The sequence below is a fragment of the Heterodontus francisci genome, chromosome 30 (genome assembly GCF_036365525.1).
Source record: "Heterodontus francisci isolate sHetFra1 chromosome 30, sHetFra1.hap1, whole genome shotgun sequence".
In the NCBI taxonomy this organism is placed as follows: Eukaryota; Metazoa; Chordata; class Chondrichthyes; order Heterodontiformes; family Heterodontidae; genus Heterodontus; species Heterodontus francisci.
In genome coordinates, this window is record NC_090400.1 from 42,873,519 (window position 1) to 42,893,210 (window position 19,692).

Below are 19,692 nucleotides of genomic sequence, written 5' to 3' on the forward strand. Positions count from 1 at the left end.
CCCATGACATTCAATGGCATTACCATCGCTGAATCCCCCACTATCAACCTCCGAGGGGCTTCCATTGACCAGAAACTGAACTGGACTAGCCATATAAATACCATGGCTACAAGAGCAGGGCAGAGGCTAGGAATTCTGCGGCGAGTAACTCACCTCCTGACTCCCCAAAGCCTGTCCACCATCTACAAGACACAAGTCAGGAGTGTGATGGAATACTCTCCACTTGCCTGGATGGGTGCAGCTCCAACAACACTCAAGAAGCTCGACACCATCCAGGACAAAGCAACCTGCTTGATTGGCACCCACTCCACAAACATTTACTCCCTCCACCACCGACGCACAGTGGCAGCAGTGTGTGCCATCTACAAGATGTACTGCAGCAACGCACCAAGGCTCCTTAGACAGCACCTTCCAAACCCGACCTCTTTCACCTCGAAGGACAAGAGCAGCAGATGCATGGGAACATCACCACCTGCAAGTTCCCATCCAAGTCACACACCATCCTGACTTGGAACTATATCGCCACTCCTTCACTGTCGCTCGGTCAAAATTCTGGAACACCCTTCCTTACAGCACTTTGGGTGTACCTACCTCACATGGACTGCAGCGGTTCAAGAAGGCAGCTCGCTACCACCTTCTCGAGGGCAATAAGGGATGGACAATAAATGCTGGCCTGGCCAGCGACGCCCACATCCCATGAATGAATTTTTTTAAAAAACTACCATGAGGCTATTGTTTACTCTTTGTGAAGGTGCAGAGCCATGTTGGGTGATTGGATGCCATTTTGGTAGAGGAAAAGTGTGCTGCGAAAATGTGTGAATCTGTTTAACAACATCCCGCTCCCGGGAATAGTGATTACAAGCATTTGTGTGGTTATAATAGGGAAGGTCATGGAAACTAATGGTAAGTAAAGAACTATTCACTGCCGAGTCACCAAATGTTTATTTAGGGGTTGACTTGGGTCTATAACTCATTCACCCATTTCACCTGAGATGTTAAATCAAGTTCTTGTATGTTTGTGTTGTCTTTAATTTAGTTCTTATAAAATCATAGTCTATGTTTCATATCACAACTGTCAGTTTATTTAATTTCCAAATGTCTTTTTACCATCATGTGCCATTGTCTAGGTATTTCAGGGCTTCTATTGAGCAGGGGTTGACCACTTCCACATGATGTGAGGAGGAGGAAAAGTTTAGATGTCAGCTTTTGTTTAATTGTTGCTCTCTTGCCTTTTGAGTCAGAAGGTTATGGGTTCATGCCCCACTCCAGGATTTGAGTACATAATCTCAGCTAACACTCCAGTGCAATACTGAGTGAACACTTTTATTTGTTTGTGGGCTGTGGGTGTTGCTGGCTAGGCCAGCATTTTTTGCCCATCCCTAATTGCCCTTGAGAAGGTGGTGGTGAGCTGCTGCCTTGAAGTACTGCAGTCTTTGGGGTATAGGTACACCAACAGTTCTGTTCGGAAGGGAGTTCCAGGATTTTGACCCAACGACAGTGAAGGAATGGCGATATAGCTCCAAGTCAGGATGGTGTATGGCTTGGAGGGGGATTTGCAGGTGATGGTGTTTCCATGCATCTGCTGCCCTTGTCCTTCTAGGTGATCGAGGTCGTAGGTTTGGAAGGTGCTCGAGCCTTGGTGAGTTGCTGCAGTGCATCTTGTAGATGGTACACTGCTGCCACTGTGTATTGGTGAAGGACGTGAATGTTGAAGGTGCTGGATGAAGTGCCAATCAAGTGGGCTGCTTTGTCCTGGATGGTGTCGAGCTTCTTGAGTGTTGTTGGAGCTGCTGCCATCCAGGCAAGTATTCCATCACGCTCCTGACTTGTGCCTTTGTAGATGGTGGACAGGCATTGGGGAGACAGGAGATGACTTCCTCGCCACAGAATTCCTAGCCTTTGACCTGCTCTTGTAGCCACAGCATTAATGTCGCTCATCCAGTTCAGTTTCTGATCAATGGTAACCCCCAGGATATCGATAGTGGGGGATTCAGCCGTCGTAATGCCATTGAACATCATGGGGAAATGGTTAGATTCTCTTTTGATGGAGATGATCATGGCCCAGCACTTGTGTGGTGTGAATGTTACTTGCCACTTATCAGCCCAAGCCTGGATGTTGTTCGGATCTTGCTGCATCTGGGCATGGGCTGCTTCAGTATCTGAGGTGTCGTGAATGGTGCTGAACATTGTGCAATCATCAGCGAACATCCCCACTTCTGATTTTATGATGGAGGGAAGGTCATTGAACCAGCTGAAGATGATTGGGCCTAGGACACTACCCTGAGGAACTCATGCAGTGATGTCCTGGGACTGAGATGATTGACCTTCAACAACCACAACCGTCTTCCTTTGTGCTAGGTATGACTCCAACCAGTGGGGAGTTTTCCCCCTGATTCCCATTGACTCCAGTTTTGCTAGGGCTCCTTGATGCCATACTAGGTCAAATGCTGCCTTGATGTCAAGGGCAGTCACTCTCACCTCACCTCACGAGTTCAGCTCTTTTGTCCATGTTTGGACCAAGACTGTAATGAGCACAGGAGCTGACTGGCTGTGGCGGAACCCAAACTGAGTGTCAGTGTGCAGGTTATTGCTGAGCAAGTGCCGCTTGTTAGCACTGTTGACGATCCCTTTACTGATGATTGAGAATAGACTGATAGGGCAGTAATTGGCCAGATTGGATTTATCCTGCTTTTTGTGTACAGGACATGCCTGGTCAATTTTCCACAGTGCCAGGTAGATGCCAGTGTTGTAGGTGTACTGGAACAGCTTGGTTAGGGACGTGGCTAGTTCTGGAGAGCAAGTCTTCAGTGCTTTGGCGAAATGTTGCCAGGGCCCATAGCCTTTGCAGTATCCAGTGCTTTCAGCCGTTTCTTGATTATCATGTGGTGTGAATCTGATTGGCTGCAGACTGGCATCTGTGATGCTGGGGACCTCTGAGGTAGAAATGGATCATATGGCTGAAGATGGATGCAAATCCTTCAGCCTTGTCTTTTCTGGTGATGTGCTGGCCTCCCCCATCGTTGGGGATGGGGATATTTGTGGAGACGACTCCTCCGGTTAGTTTTTAATTGTCCACCACAATTCACGACTGGATGTGACAGGACTGCAGAGCTTCGATCTGATCCGTTGGTTGTGGGATTGCTTAGACCTGTCTGCTTGCATGCCAAACAGCGGAATTAGCATGCAATAGTCCTGGGTTGTAGCTTCACCAGGCTGACCACTGTTCCTGGTGCTGCTCCTGGCATGCCCTCCTGCACTCTTCATCGAACCAGGGTTGATCTCCCAGCTTGATGGTAATGGTGGAGTGAGGGATATGCAGGGCCATGAGGTTACAGATTGTAGTTGAATACAATTCTGCTGCTGCCTATGGCCCTTAGCACCTCATGGATGCCCAGTTGGCTACATCTGTTCAAAATCTATCCCATTTAGCACGGTGGTAGTGCCACATAACTCGGGTATCCTCCATGTGAAGTCGGGACTTGGTCTCCACAAGGACTCTGTGGTGGTCACTCCTACCAATACTGTCATCGCCAGAGGCATCTGCGGCAGGTAGATTGGTGAGGATGAGGTCTAGTAGTTTTTTTTCTTCTTGGTTCTCTCACCACCTGCCACAGACCCAGGCTAGCAGCTATGTCCTTTAGGACTCAACCAGCTTGGTCAGTACTGGTGCTACCGAGCCACTCTTGGTCCCCCACCCAGAGTGCATTCTGTGCCCTTGCTCCCTTCAGTGCTTCTTCCAACTGGTGTTCAACATGGAGAAGCACTGATTCATTAGCCGAGGGTGGGTGTGGGGGGCGGTATACTACACTTTTGGAGGTCCCTTCTTTTCAAATGAAATGTTAAACCAAGGTCCCTGTTGGTTGGATGTAAAGCACTCGTGGTAGAATTTGAAGAGCCGGGGAATTCTCCCCATGACCTGGCAAATATTTATTCCTCGCTCAATACCACTAAAAATAGTTCATTTGGCTACTTGGGTCACTGATGTTTGTGGGACCTTGTGGAATGCAAAATTGTCTGCTGCATTTCCCTATAACAGTGACTACATTAAAGTACTTAATTGGCTGTGAAGCACTTTGAGATGTCTTGAGGTCATAAAAGGCACAAAATGCAACAGTTTTCTTTTTCTAACTCAGAGAAATTTAAAAGTCTGAGGGAGAATTAATTAGAAACCGAGCTGTCTTCTATCTCCTAGCAACCAGCTTAAGATCAGCAACGTCAGAAACCAATGAGTAAACAGCCGTCTTGCTTCCTCAGCCAAAGAGAGGGTGAAGAATAGAAAATATATTCAAAATAAGGTGGCTGCTCTGCAGCTTTACCACTTGCTGTACCTAGCCTCTTTGTGGAGCATATCCTTTTTAAATGTAAATTATACTAGTCTGTTTCTCTTAAGCATGATACAGCATAAAGATCGCTATTGGTAATAGATAGCTAAAAATAACAGCTGTTGCTGTACGGATATTTAGGAAGTTTACTTGGCAACTGCTCCTGGGAAAACTAAATGCACTTTATAATAAATCTTGTAATGTGGCAGGTGTTCATAATGTGCTTTAGTTGCCTTTTTGTACTTCTACTATAGACAGCAATGTCTGAGTGGAATTTTAATGGGTCTGTTTCAGATAGGTGAAGGTGCAAGTGTCATATTCCCCCCTCCCCACCACCCCTACTGGACGGCATTAATTTGAACCCCAGGATATCTTGTGTCCAGGGCCTGATTTAAATGCCTCTAGTCATCTGCCTACCCGAAACAGGCATAGAAGAGGCAACTAGCCAGCAAAGGTCAGACCCGCTAGTCATCAGGTACATTGCAGGGGATGGTTTTGGCGGTATCTCACGGGTAGGAAGGAGGAAGCTGAGGCTGCTGAAGCCTATGTTTTCCTTGTGGGAGCCAGAGAAGTAAGAGCGCTCCGCCTAGCCCTATGAAGGTACATTTCAAACTTCTTTTTTTAAGGGCCCTTTTTTGCTGACTGATTCTACTGAACATGGGGGTGGGAGGGAATGGGGTGGTCGGTTTTTGGAGGCTGTTTTACCTGCATGACTACCCTGTTTTGCTGTGCGGGGTGGGTTAAAATCACCCCCATGTTTTTGAATATTTTCCAGATCAATTTCAGGGTTGTGTTTATGTCTGTAAATATTTATTCTTGCAGTCTGTCCACCAAAATTGAAGTCAAAACTGGTCTGTAACAGGTCAGTCTTACAAAAGCTCCATCCAATCATACTTGTTATGTTTATGCAACAGTATTTGCCAATGCATTTAAAGCTTTGTTCTTATGGCGGAAAAGTGGAGTTGAGGTTGAGATTTTATTCAATAGCGGAGCAGGCTCAAGGGGCTGTATAGTCTACCCATGCTGCTATTTCTTATGTTTAACTGTACACGATGCCATGTGAACATGTGAGTGAGTGCCTCTGTTTATCACGCACAGTGAACAAAAACTTAGATTCAGTTTTAACAGGAATCTTACCTGAATTTGTCGCTATTTAATACTTTACAATGATCAATCCAGTTAATAGATTGTATAATTGGCAATAGCTATAAACTAGCTTGACTTTATGATCAATTGACTATAAGCCATCCCAGGTCGGTTGACTGGCATTCAGAGATTGGCTTGAAAATAGTGCTATGTTTTTAGATACAGACTGGCTCTATGAAATAAATACTGATAGTTCAGACTACTGGAACGTTATCCCCAGGTTGGGAGAGTATGTAATTGATTTAAAATGTAAGGATTTCTTTAACCAAGGCTTAAAATGACAGAACATTTTTTTTAAGAGCTCATTTTATTTTAAATAATTCCAGGCTGTACGGTTGGAAAGTGCGTACCTGGAACTGACAAGGTACATGGTGGTAGTTTCCACCAATGGCAGACAAGATACGGAAGAAAGTATTGTTTTAGGAATGGATTTCTTCAAGGATAGGTAAGGAAACATCAGACTGTTGCCGTTTTACCAGTGTACTTACTAAATTGATGAAACTTTCATTGCTGTTTAATATAGCGAGGACACAAGACTGAAATGATAAATTATGAAATGCAGAAGAATTACTTTGAGGGATTCACATAACATTAAACATAAGAATTTTGCTGTCACATTTTATAGTATCTCACCTCTGCTGGAATGGCTGCCTTGTAACTGACTCCTTGTGTTACAGGATGCTTGTTTTTGTATTAATTAAATTAGTTTATTCATGCAGTGAATGTTTTTGTTGTTGAGAATTTTGTCAGTAAAAGGATTTGTTTAATGATTTAAAAAGGTTTTTTAGCCAACATAATATTGGGACGTAATGAATATTTTAGCCATTATTGAACCATTTGGATATCCTACCTGCTCATTTTGTTTTTAAACTGATGCTCGTGATTAATATGTCCTGTTAAAACATTCTCAATTGAACTTCCCTGATTATTTTGTTTGGATTATGTAAAATGGGCCTCAGCTAGATTTTCTGTCCTGCTTGCTCACTGGTTGTTCTGTCTGTGTCTTTGACTGTGTGTGTCTGTGTCTGTCCCACTCTCCCTCTTAGACTTACACAGTTGTTGAGTATGTTGCATTCTTTTTAGCCAGCATTTTAAAATGTTTTTGTCACTTTTTTGTTTTGTAATATCTATTTTCCAATTTAAGCATTTCTCAATTAATAGAATTAAATTTGCCCAAAATTATTTCCAGTGTACTTAGTGATAGAGGCAAGCCCATCTGTGATGAGATTGCTGTAACCAGTTTAAAATAATCTTGAGATATGCTATTCAAGAAACAAAACTGGAGCTGCACCTTTTGTAATGTAGCTTGAGTATGAGCCTTAAGATTATAACTGGCTTATTGTCAATGAATCTCTGCACTGGAACATTAAACCTTTATACATAAAATGCTAAATATTGCTTCAAAAGGCTGGGTCAAAATACCACCAGTTAAGGCTACCTAAAGTATCAATGATGTCCTGTCATAAGGCTGAAAGTACTGTTTTAAAGATCTTCTTGCTGTAGCTGTTTGCCAGTGTAACAGTATACAACACCTCTAATAAACTTCAGGTCTTATGATCAAGCAAATAACTAGCTAGCATTGTATCTGTCGGGTTCATGCTGATGAATGCCTGCTTGTTGCTATGTAAACAAAATAACACACTCTCTTTATATAGTTCTATGTTTGAGATGGTGGTTTTTGAGTGCCATCCTGTTACAGGGTACAATTAAAAATGGCTTAAGCATGTGGCTGGGGGTGGACCTAAGAATATCTTCGGCTCATGGAGAGCTTTTTACAAAACTTTCCATGAGGTCATCTTGTGTAGTCAACACAAGTTATTTGTGTTGTCTGTCTCCCTGAGCACCACTGCTCTCTCTCGCAATGCTATATAGTAATCACAATGAGCACAGTTTCCAAAATCAGGACTGCACAAGTGTTTATGTTAAATTATACAATTTTGATATAATTTTAAAATGCATATTAATTTACACATTCAGGAAACTGTTTCAAACATTTTCTGCATACTACAGATAGCAATATTCAAAAATATTGTGTCCATGCTTCTGTTGTTTCTGCACTGCCTGGCGATTGGGTGAAGCTAATGTCAAAGCGAGCCACTACAGAAGAAAAATAAAATTAGAGATTCAGGTAGAGCAGTAATTCACTGCAAAAATAGTCAGGAGTTTGCTCAGACCAAGTTTGTTCATTTTTTCTTTGGTGCATTGCAGCTACAGCTGAATGCCTGACTGTATTTTTTGATATGCTTAAGCTCACCTCCTGTGCTCATCCTGCAATACAGATATTTAGCCTTTTGTACAATTGATCGCAACTTAAAGATTTAAAAATATATTAGAGGATCCAAACAATTCCACTGTGAAAATCAGATGCCAAGCTTCGTGTCCTCATATGGTTATGTTTCTGCCAGAATATGGGTGTCTGCTGCTGCAACTGATACTGCTATCTGGGTGGGATGATGGTTGGCTGAATGGATAGATGTAGAATCTGATGTGTCTTTTCTACTTTTTTTGTATATCATTTCCTGAGTCCAACAAGTTACTGGTTGTCAAAGAAAGCTTGTATTGCTGAGATGAAAAACCTGGGAGCCTAGGATGAGACTGAAAACTAGATTTTGGTGCACTGCCTATGAATTTGGACACCAAATTTTATACCCATTTATGTAAGATCAGTGCAGCTTACAGGAATTGTTTGGCTGCGCATAAAGCCCCCAACTTAACTTTAGCCATCCGCTCTGCTTTTTGCCTTGAGGTAACATTGATAAGAGTGCAGTCAACTCCTAACAGCCATAACAATTAAAGTAAACAAATGCATTAGTATTGAACAAAAACTGAAGCTTACAATCTTTTTTAAAAAAAAACACATCTTTATTTAAAAAGCCAATGTTTAAATGTGCCTCATGCCACAGCCAAAATCAAAAGAGCGGAACTAATTTTAGACATTCATAAAATTTGTCTTTCCAATATCAACCCTTTTTTATTTTGCTTATAGCTTTTTAAAAAAAAAAATTGCTCAGATTTAGGTGCTGCTGGCTAGGCCAGATTTATTGCCTGTCCTTAGTTGCCCTGGGCAAATGGTGGTAAGGCACCACCTTTAATTGCTGCAGTCCTTGTGATGGTGTTTCCCACATTAGGTATTGAATTCCTAGATTTTTGATCCAATGATGAAGAAGGAAGGCAGCATTGTATGTTCAAGTCGGGATAGTGTGTGACCTGGAGAGGAACTTGGTGTTCCCATAATATATTTAGAGGGTCAGACATTACCAAATCTGCATACTTTAACATTCAGACTATGATTAACTATATGCAGGGTTAAACATTCTTCTTGGAGAAGATAAACATGATTCTGGATTACGAGTAAATAGTTTCAAAAAACTGTATGCTATATAACTGTTGGTCTCATTAATCATCTGTGGGCCAGCTCTCATTAAGAATACAACAAACTTTGATGACTGTCTCTGGGTCTTAACTGTTTGAGCAATATTACTTTATTGAAAACTAATAACCAACCTTGATCTTTTTGATAAATGAGGGATTTGGAGAGTATGGGACCAAAAAGAGCAGGAATTTCTAGAAACAAAAGTGAAGAAATTTTCAGCTCGGGGCTTCAAGTCTGTTTCTCCCTCCATACTTCAGTGAAATCTGTATCTGCTTGGGAGGTGGGTAAGGGAAGAGAAGAAAGATCCTTTGGAATGGTCAAACGAGAGAAAATGTACTGTGGAAGGTGCTTTAGCTCATTGTCAATCTCATTGCCTTTTATTCACAAGAAAGACTGCTCAATTCTTGGTCGAAATGTTCTTTTTTTACTTTTTCCGAATATACTGAAGATGAGTATATATCGACTGTATTTCAGGCTCATAGGCCCAAATAGCCTACTCTTTTTTTTTTGAAGTAGTTGTATGATTTATATTAGTTTCTGCTGAAAATATCTGCATAAAGCAACATGCAACAAAGTAAACAGAAACAATGCTAATTTTAGATTACATTATCTTTGCAGCAGTACTTGCACAATGGGCCTGGTTCTTCCATTATGGAGTGACACATTGATCCATTTGGATGGTGATGGGTAAGTACACTAGGTACCTAACATCTAATCTCAAATAGTAAAACCTTGAGAACCCAGCATTAAATGCCAAGTAGTAAAATTCTTGTTCTGAGATACTGCCCTCAAGACAACACAAAGGAGAGGCATTTGTTACTGCTAGTAAAAAAAAGGCTTATCTAAGACAAGAAAAATCAGTTTGGATCCCAGCCCAATCCAACCACCCAGATGGATGTTTGCTTGTGGATGTCTGATGAGGACAGAATTGATTTTAGTTCTAATTTTTGTTTTGTTTTTAATCACTGCCTTCCACTATCAATCTGCTTGTATCACTGTTCATTCTCTCAAAAACAGAAGAATTCTTAGGAATAAAACCACTAGGCCTAAACACCACTCTTAGATGGCTGTTCCCAACCCCAGCCCCCCTTGCAGCTATGGTGTTTCAAATCCATTTATGTTTTCTGCTTTAATTTGCATGAAAAATGACCAGTTAGGCAAGGTACTTGAAGCGGCTGGGAAACTTTAACCTGAGATCCTGTCTTTAGGCAAGCAGGTCAGATAAAAAGAATTGTTTGGGCGAGAGGAGTTTATTTTTTTTACCGCAGTTGAAATAAGTGACTTGATGGTCATTACTAGCTTTGTTTGTTTAATAAACACTTTTGGTTAGAGCACACTTGGAGCACTGTGCACAGTTCTGGTTTCCATATTGCAAAAAGGATACAGAAGAACTGGAGAAGGTGCGAAAAACAAGATTTGCAACGATGATGCCAGATCTGAGCGGATATTCTTATCAGGAAAGGCCGAACAGGCTTGCACTCTTTTTTTTCCCTGTCGAAAAGAGAAGGCTGAGTCGTGACTTTAAAATTCTTTAAAAATTATGGAGAGATTTCATAGGATAGATATAGAGATGTTTCCATTTGGTGGGGGGAGACCAAAACTAGGGGCCATAAATATAGGATAATAGCCAATAAATCTAATGGGGAATTCAGAAGGAACTTCTTTACCCAAAGCCTTTGTAAGAATGCAGAACTTGCTACTATGGAGTAGTTGAGGTCATTAGCATAGATATATTTAAGGGCAAGCCTGATAAGCATATGAGAGAAATTAATGGAAGCATTTGCTGATAGGGTTAAATGAAGAAGGATGGCAGGAGGCTCACGTGGCATAGACCATTTGGGCCGAATGGCCTGTTTCTGTTCTGTGGACTCTAATTCTGTAATTCACTGAATGGCCAGTAGTAATTTAGGAACTGATCATGTGACCAGCATTCACTCAGTAATCAGCCATCAATGGAAGCCCATTGTCCATCACAATGCAAGAACTGTCATATTGCCATTTTGTACTTATGTCATAACTGCTACCAACAGAATTTAACAGGAGAATTTTCAACAATAAACAGCTTAGCTGCTTTGTTTTAACATTTTGTTCTGCTACCTTGGCATTTAATCAGCCATTTTGCCATCTTGTGTACTCCCGATAAGTAGAAGTTATCCCCTAAATAGCTGTGGTAAATATAAATTGTCATTTTATGAACTTTTTAAAACATTCTATAAGCTAACATTACTGCATGTAGTTTTCTCCATAATCTATTATTTCCTTCTTTCTCTTTTCATGCTCTCACTTTTTCTCTCCTTTTTTATTTCCAATATAAGTATGTAACCTAGGGTGACTTTCTTGATTATCCACTGTAAAAGTGTGCAGTCCTCTTGACTTCACCTCATGATGGCAGATGAGACCTTCCTGTATATTATCGTATACTGTGCTACCATACCGTTTTGAGTTACCTGTTGATTTCTGTAAGTTTTGCTGGTAACTTCAAATGTTTTTTCTGCTTTTCTTTCCTTCTCAAGAGGATTCAGTGTGTCAACAGTGAACAGAATTCACATCTTCAAGCCTGTGTCTGTACAAGCAATGTGGTAAGAATTTTCTAAATAAGCACTAGTTCGTTAATGAAGTTTAAAGCTCCATTGCTGTTTCAGCTAAAGGATGACCTTGTATTCTCAAGTGGCATTAGAACAGTTGCATAATTTTGTGTGGCTACAGAAAGAGATATTGTGCAGAAGATAAGCACAGCAAAAGCTAGCAAGCTCTGTAGTTTGGTTGAGAAAATCCATAAGCTAGTACATGTGAAGACCAGCAGTTCATGTTTGTGAATTTTAGCTATGTTCCAACTGGAACTATAGCCCATTGTGCATTTTTCTCCAATGTTACAGCCATAAACTTCATGTTTATTAGGTATTTTTCTCATTGGCATCATAATCAAATGTAAAAATGCAGTACTCATTCTAACATAATTGAATAAAAGCAAAATACTGCAGATGCTGGAAATCTGAAATAAAAACAAGAAATGCTGGAAATACTCAGCAGGTCAGGCTGCATCTGTGGAGAGAGAAGCAGAGTTAATGTTTCAGGTCAGTGACCCTTCATCAGACCTAATATAATTGAAAGTGTACTTGCTTTGGTAGATATTGGTAAATATGTACAGCTAAATGAGTCTTCTGTTATCCCTGCTGTCAAAAAAGCCACATTTATTAAGCACAGGGATAGCCTTTAGAAGAGCTTTTGATCTGTGACACCAACTGTGTGAATTATTTTTATTTTCAGGTCAGCTTTGCAGAGTTTGCACAAAGCCTGTGATGTTGCCAGGACCCACAATTACTACCCCGGGAGTCTGTATCTAACATGGATTAGTTATTATGAGAGCCGCATCAATTCTAACCAGGCCTTCGTTAATGAGTGGAATGCTATGCAAGATGTGCAGTCTCATCGCTCTGATTCACCTGTCCTCTTTACTGATGTGTATGTATATCCTATTACTGTATTTTTGAGGTCCCAGCATTGTGCCTTTTAGTGCTGTGGGGATAGGTTAGCATCTGCTTCATCTAACTGAGCCATGATCCAGTTGAATGACAGAGCAAGCTTCAGGGGCTAAGCACCCTGCTCCTGTTCCTGTATTCCTAGAACATAGCAGTGAGCTTAGCTTTGGATTTTTTCAGCCAAGGCCAGCACAGGCACAGTGAATCAAATGGCCTCATTCAGTGCTGTCAAATTCTGTTTCAACTGAGGCAGTACTGGGAGTTTTCCCCTCCAGCTCATATTGAAGAATTTGAATCAGCATTACATCTATTATCACTATAGTAGTATGTAGACACTTAAATACTTCAGTAGACAGGAAGTTTGATTTTCATATTTGGACATTTTTATCTAATGCAATTCTATCTTGAAGTGTTGCAGTCAAAAGGAGGGATCTTTAGCACTGATGAGACTAATGAGTGATTTTTTTTTTGCTTTTAAAACTTCAATTTTAATCCATATAGATTACTTGTGAACTTTATTTTGGAACTGGAATGCACCACAAGATCATTTCCTTCTCTAAAAGGCTACAGCCATTATGTAATTTCATTGCGACAAAAGGGAAGAATGGAATTGGATAGTAGTAGAAACTATTTTGTACAATTTTTTGCATACATATGCATATCTGTCTGAAACCACAACAATTACATTTTTATTGCATCAATGGTAAATATATAGATAATAAAATATGGGCACATTCTGGAGTACTTAGGAAAAATTAGCACTGCAACCAGCATGGCCAGGACAGTCCAAATGGCCTGTGCTGTAACCATTCTATAATCGCTGAAAATAGAAACATGTTGTCGAAGTTTTTTGTCTTGCACTCATCAGGACAATCTGCAGGAATACCAATGTAAGGGAAAACAATGACTTTATACTGTATATGAAGGGAGTGCTGATTGGTTGGCAAGTGAACTGTGGTAGAGGCATTGCCATGGAGCATGCACCAGTTTATGGTGACTGACCGTTAACTGCCAAGCTTGCCTCCCCCCCTGCCCGCCCCAATAACTAAATGAAGCTATTTAATTCTGCATTTCAGATAATCAACCAATTATCAAAGGTGCAAGGTCTCACCAGTAGTTTGAATTTGTCACCTGCTGCTTTAAACCAAAAGTTGCACCTGCTTTGGTTTCTTAACAGCGTTTACATTCCATACACCAGGCCGACCTCTCAAATGCTTTTGGGGGAAATCCTGGAAAGCTATAATACATATTGGCCATATAATTTTTAAAATAAAATCTTCCCATCGTATGGCAAAAAAAAAAAAGGGTTTTCCTGTCCTACAACTGTTTCTGCTGACCCCTTTACAGCAGTCTGACCCCTTTACAGCAGTCTGACCAAATAGAAATAAAATGCAGCCATATATTACCACCAATATCCATTACACATCTATGTCTTAATTTTTTTGTTAGGCTAGAAAGTATTCTGCAGAGTGACTATTAAAATAATTCTTGTAAAACTAAAAAAAAAAGGCTGAGTAGAAGACAGAACATTGTTTGACGTTTTTTCTTTTTAGATGCATTAATTTTTGCTCAGATACATTATTAAAAATGGTGACCTGATGATCAAAAACGTTCATGTCTTGCATCTGAACATTCTGATACTAATGCTCCAGAAAATAGGTCCTCATCTTTGACAGTCTTTGCTGATTAGGAATACTATTTTTACCAACTGATAAGTTGGGCTCTGCAGATAGTCACTGACGTGCAGACACGATCCAGTTGCTTCCTTATTAGGAAGCTGATGATGCAGCCTTTCTATGGAAGGTGAATAGATGCGACATTGATAGGTTGGAAATATGGGTAGTTTAAAATATAGAGATATCCAATTAAAATTGTAGTGTTCAATGAATGCAGCACTGATAAAGTGGTGGAAGCACTCAGAAGATGGCACAGATCAAACCTGTTAAGACCTCAAATGTTTTAGTATAGCTGTGCCTAGAAAAGGTCTAGAGACTCTGATAAATTCCTCCTGCCTACTTTTTTCTGTGTGTGATTAATAGTTAAAATGATAGGTGAAATAACTTTTTTTATTAAATTACTAAACCATTGTGGTTACTCTATCCAGGGATCAGACAAATGTACATCATTAATTTGTATTTATATCACATAGGAAAACATCCCAAGACATTTCATGGGAATGTAATAAGATTAAGACCACCTACTTTGACTTCTGTCACATTTTCCACTACCCCCAACCCATCTGCTGCTAAAACGCTCATCTATGCCTTGTCATCTCCAGAATCAAAGATTCCAGTGTTCTCCGAGCTGGCCTGAATTCTCCGTCCTCTCTTCATTTCAGTTGATTCAAAACTCTGTTGCCCACGTCCTATTCTACACCAGGTGGCACTTGTTCTTCATCCTTGTCCTTGCTGACATACATCAGCTCCTAGAATCCCAACACATGAAGTTTAAAATTCCTCTGTGTTTCAGTTCTTCCATGGTCTCACCCCTCACTGTCTCAAACTTCCTCCAACTCTACATTCCCCTTCCTACAAACACTTGTTGCTCTGACTTTAACTGTTTGTACTATTCTTCCTCCCCAACCACTTCGTCCCCAACATTGGCAACCATGCTTTCATTGCCTAGGGCTCTCGCTCTGGAATTAACTCCCTTAAATCCCTTTGCTTTTCTATCTCCATCTCTTCCTTAAAATCCTTTCTTTAACCAAGCTGTTGTTCACCCCTTAATAGTTTCTTCTTTGGTCTCGTGTCTTTATTTCCCTTGCACCTTTGTGTCTTTGTAGAACGCTTTTCTACATTAGAGGTGTTATAGAAAAGCAAATTATTTTAAATATGGCATTCAATCAATAACCAGGCCATTAAATGAGTTATCTTTAGCACAGTTGGGGATTCATCTGATACATATTATCCACCCCATTCAGTTTTACAAATTTCAACAAACTTCTCGAGTTACAAATTGGAAGTGTAGATTTGCATGAAAACACAGTAATGAAGGCTAACATGCATTTTCTGTTGTCTAAAATCTTGAGCAATTGTTTTTATATAATACACATTTTAGCATTTTGAATTTAGTTATTTGAATTTAAAAATAAAGTTCTAGAGAATAGTTTTTATTGATGAGATAAAGTTGTGAAGGGAGATTGCAATTGAGCTTTGCTGCTGAAAATTGAGTTCATGTGTGCACGTGAATATTATCCCACCCTAGAGCAATTTGCATTTTTCCTGCCCTTTCAGGGTCCTGTAATTGGTTACTGTATTAGAATTATTGTAAGTGGGGCATGTGTTCTTAAAAATAAATGGTTGACCGGGAAATACAACTTTCAATTTGAAAGCTGACTTGTCTGTTCTACTTGTTTAGTTCCTTTCCAACAAAACTATAATTATTGTATTTGCGTCACTTACAGACCTACAGAACGAGAACGGACGGAAAGACTAATCAAAACAAAACTTCGGGAGGTTATGATGCAGATGGATTTGGAGAATGTCACATCAAAAGAGGTAGGTATACAGTCTTATTAAAGAAAATCAACAGGATTCTGAATTGAAATATTCATTCATTGGTTGACATTGTTTAATATGCAAATAAAATGGAAAGTAACTTCTCAAAACCCAAATATTTTGCAATTTAAGGTCTTTGGGTGATGTAACTTGGAAAAAAAAAATGTAATTCCTGATTTCAGAAATTTGCTATGCATCTTTACCTTTGTAGAACATTCTTACTGACACAGTGTACATTTGCTTGTCTGTGTAATCACCAGCTCACCAATTTTTAACTGTTTGGAGATTGGATTCAATTTCACCTTTCACTGCAAATGTATGGTCTCTGTATGATAACTCATTCTGAAATTTGACTTCAATTAAGGATGGTTTCAGACTCTAAATGAAAGATCAAATGAACTGTCTTGACTTCAGCTGAAAAAGTAGTTCTACTGGGCTACCAAATTTGATGGTTCATTGGTCTGGTTATGAGTAAAGCATTTTTTGGCCTTGTCTGATGTAAAATGTACAGGTCTCAATAGCTAATTGTCGTCCTCATTGCAGATTCGCACAGAATTGGAGATGCAGATGGTCTGTAACTTGAGAGAATTTAAAGAGTACATTGATAACGAGATGATTGTAATCTTGAGGCAGATGGACAACCCAACTGAGATATTCGAGCATGTCTACCTGGTACGATCTTTATATTATAATTGATATTTGTCTTCTGTTCACTATTTCATGTGGGTATAAGCATGGTAACAGGAATTAATGGTATTTGATGAGTGATGGGGAATTAAAGAGAGTGAAAGGGAGTAAAATCAAAACAGGCCCCTCTTGTACTGGCTTCTAAACAGCATTGGTTTTTCTACTGCCTTCACCCAAAAGTGATTAGTTTGGATTCCTGTTTATGGCAATATTAGAAGTTTTGAGTAATTCTCCAGAATACGTTTAAAGCTTGAAATTTTTCTGCAACCTGCTTGTGAGTTATTTCTATCAGTTTTTTTACTGCTATTATCAGTGTCAAGTCTAAATAATTAAATTAACTAAGTAAGTATATTTTATTATTAAAGAACATTTCCAGGGAGACTCCGTTAGAAATTTTCTGAGAGCAGTCTTGCCTCTGCTTAAACCCTTTCCCCTGTGGTAGCCTGAGACTACAGGAAATGTTGGGCACTATAAACTTGAGCTTATCCAAAACTCTTCTGCCTCTATTCTAACTTGCGCCATTACTCTGCTCGCTGACCTATGTTGACTCCTGGTCCGGCAGTGCCTCCATTTTAAAATCCACATCTTTGTTTTCAAATCCCCCCCATGGTTTCACTCCTCTCTATTTCTGTGAGCATCCCCAATTTTAATCCCTGCGCCATTGCTGGCCATGCCTTCGGCTGCCTATACCGTAAACTCTGGAATTCCCTCCTTAAACCCAATTAGATTTCATTCCTTCTTAATGACACTCCTTAAAACCTACCTCTTTGACCAAGGTTTTGGTCATCTGTCCTAATAGCTCCTTGTGGCTCAGTATCAAATTCTGTTTGATAACCCTCCTAAAAAGCAGCATGGGACATTTTACTATGTTAAAGGCACAATATAAATGCATGTTGTTCTGCCACTTTATGGTGTACCATATTGGCACACTACCACACTGTACTACTACTTGGCTGGAGAGCCTTTAAGGATAGATAGGATCAAAATGTAGCCATTTAAAGTTTTTATGACAGATCTAGAACATTGTCAATGTAGAGTAATTCCAGAGAAATCCCAAGATGTTCTAATCGCGATAGTGATAAAAGTATTACATTGGATGTGAAGTTCTTTGAGGCTTCCTGAGGATGCGATAAGGTGCTGTGTGAATGTTGTTTTTTCTGTGTCTCAGCCTACTACTGACTATTTGTCTTTTTGCATTAGTTGTGAAAGCAGTAAGTTATAAGGTTTTTTTTCTTTGTAACAAGAAATATCACAGCAGAAATAAATTATTTGGGAGTATTCTCTTTTCAAAATTGTCTTGACTAGGTTTCCTGTATTAAAGTTTCACGATATGAAGCCAGCTGCTGCCTGCTTATGTTGAATTGCAGCCAGTTTTATAAAAATAGACAATAGTCAGCTGGCCTTAAAGTCAAAGGAAATTTGTTTTACTGGGAAGACATAAACATGAAATCCATTTTAATCTGTGACCTTTTTACAGCTCATAGTTGTCAGTTCATTCTGAAAATAACCTGGAGCTAGTGTGTGCCCTTTTTTGCTTGCCCAGGATTAGATGTTCTACTGATTTATTCTCGTATTTCCTTCCTATTTCCTTCCCTTTTTCCCCCCCCCCCCCCCCACTCCCGCCCTGGTGAATCGCCTGCACCAGTATTCTTTCCAGGGGGATGGTGAGTGAATGAGTAGCAAACAGCTCTGCATCCTTCAACACCATTGTTAATTTGTGGCTTTCCATCAGAACCTCACTTATGTCCAGGGTAGCAACAAGTTGCAAGCCAGTTTTTCTTCTGTGTCACACTTTGCCCTATAGCTGTGAAAGTTTAAGAAGATGACGAGACTCGCATCAGTCATTAAACTATAAGTGTTATCCCACTTAATATCACCTTCGTGTCAGTACTCCCCTGTAATATTAGCCATGGTCCTTAATTTAATTATTTGGGTTTTTTGGCTGGACGAAACTAGAAATACTGGGAAAGTAACAGTAATACTGCTATAGAACTTTTAATGTACTAACTAATCATATGACTGATATATTTGGGTGCAAGGTGGCTAGAAGCTTAGCTTCCCGTTTGCTCAAATATGCTTGTAATTGCATAACTGCACCTGTGAGGAGGAAAAAAAACTTGCTTGCAACTGTATCTGAGCTGTTTCTGTGCTGAATATCAGTACAGTCTGTTTGGATTATCCTGTTAAACCTGGACCTCAGCCAGCTTATCTCTGTTTGCAGGGCTCGGAGTGGAATGCATCCAATTTGGAAGATTTACAGAGCCGCGGGTAAGGGCCTCTGATGAAACTTGCTCAAAAGTTTGGCCAAACCATCAAACCTAACTGTCGACCGGCATTGCATAAAGAACAGAAGGTTTAGTCTGTTAAAGTACTGGGTATCCCTATCAGGTGTAATCTGCTCTCATATATGATCATTTTAAAATGTGCTCTTCAAGTTTTTGTCAGGACAGGCCAAATTGTCAAATATTGATATGACACAAAAACAAATTCTTGACCTTTTATATAAAGTATTTTTCCCAAAAACATTTTTGGTTAATGTTCTACATTTTAAAACCACATATTTTGATTCCCTTTGATTCTGAGCATCTCGGAATTTGCTTCCAAAATATTTGAGAAAATAAAACCTAGATCTAGTAATACGTATTCTGAAGGAAAATAAATTTTGAGGCACTTTTATTTTTTACTTCCTTTCCCTTACCCTTCAATCTTGCCATCTCACATGGTCTCGCTACTCCTGTTGTAATTGATACTGATGAGGCAATCTCTGATCATTTCCTTGTATTGCTGTCTACCCATAATCTCCTTCTCCCTCCCAGTCCCACTTCTTTTTGTGTCTGCCCTTAGGAAAAAAAACTCTTCTTCAGTCACTTACCACTGTACTTCCAAATTCCCAACAATCTTGCCTTTGGCCCACATTTCATTGACATTCCAGTAGCTACCAATCTGCAAAATCACACCACCTCACACCTTTGCCCTTGTCCCTATTAAAACTATTACTCTCACCCTTGTAGCTTCCCTTGGTATACATTTCATTTGTGCTCCCTTAAGTCCAAGGGATGCAGATTCGAACATCTTTAGCAGACAACTGGTTTAATGATCAGGCTGGACCATATAAAGCATTGTTGGGTCTTGCGCTCTAAGATAGTTTGAAGCTCTCTACTGTCAGGATGCTGCTGACCAGGTTATTA

At 39.9% G+C, this 19,692-nt stretch overlaps 1 protein-coding gene across 3 annotated transcripts in view; it reads left to right on the forward strand.

Moving 5' to 3' along the window:
- Positions 1-19,692, forward strand: part of ssh2a (slingshot protein phosphatase 2a) — a 175,127-nt gene that overhangs the window by 132,242 nt on the left and 23,193 nt on the right. For all 3 annotated transcript variants that reach the window (XM_068010447.1, XM_068010446.1, XM_068010449.1), the window contains 7 exons: positions 5,795-5,913; positions 9,460-9,528; positions 11,355-11,420; positions 12,109-12,303; positions 15,724-15,817; positions 16,361-16,489; positions 18,726-18,772. In XM_068010447.1, the coding sequence (XP_067866548.1) occupies positions 5,795-5,913; positions 9,460-9,528; positions 11,355-11,420; positions 12,109-12,303; positions 15,724-15,817; positions 16,361-16,489; positions 18,726-18,772 (719 nt within the window). The remainder of the gene's footprint in view (positions 1-5,794; positions 5,914-9,459; positions 9,529-11,354; positions 11,421-12,108; positions 12,304-15,723; positions 15,818-16,360; positions 16,490-18,725; positions 18,773-19,692) is intronic.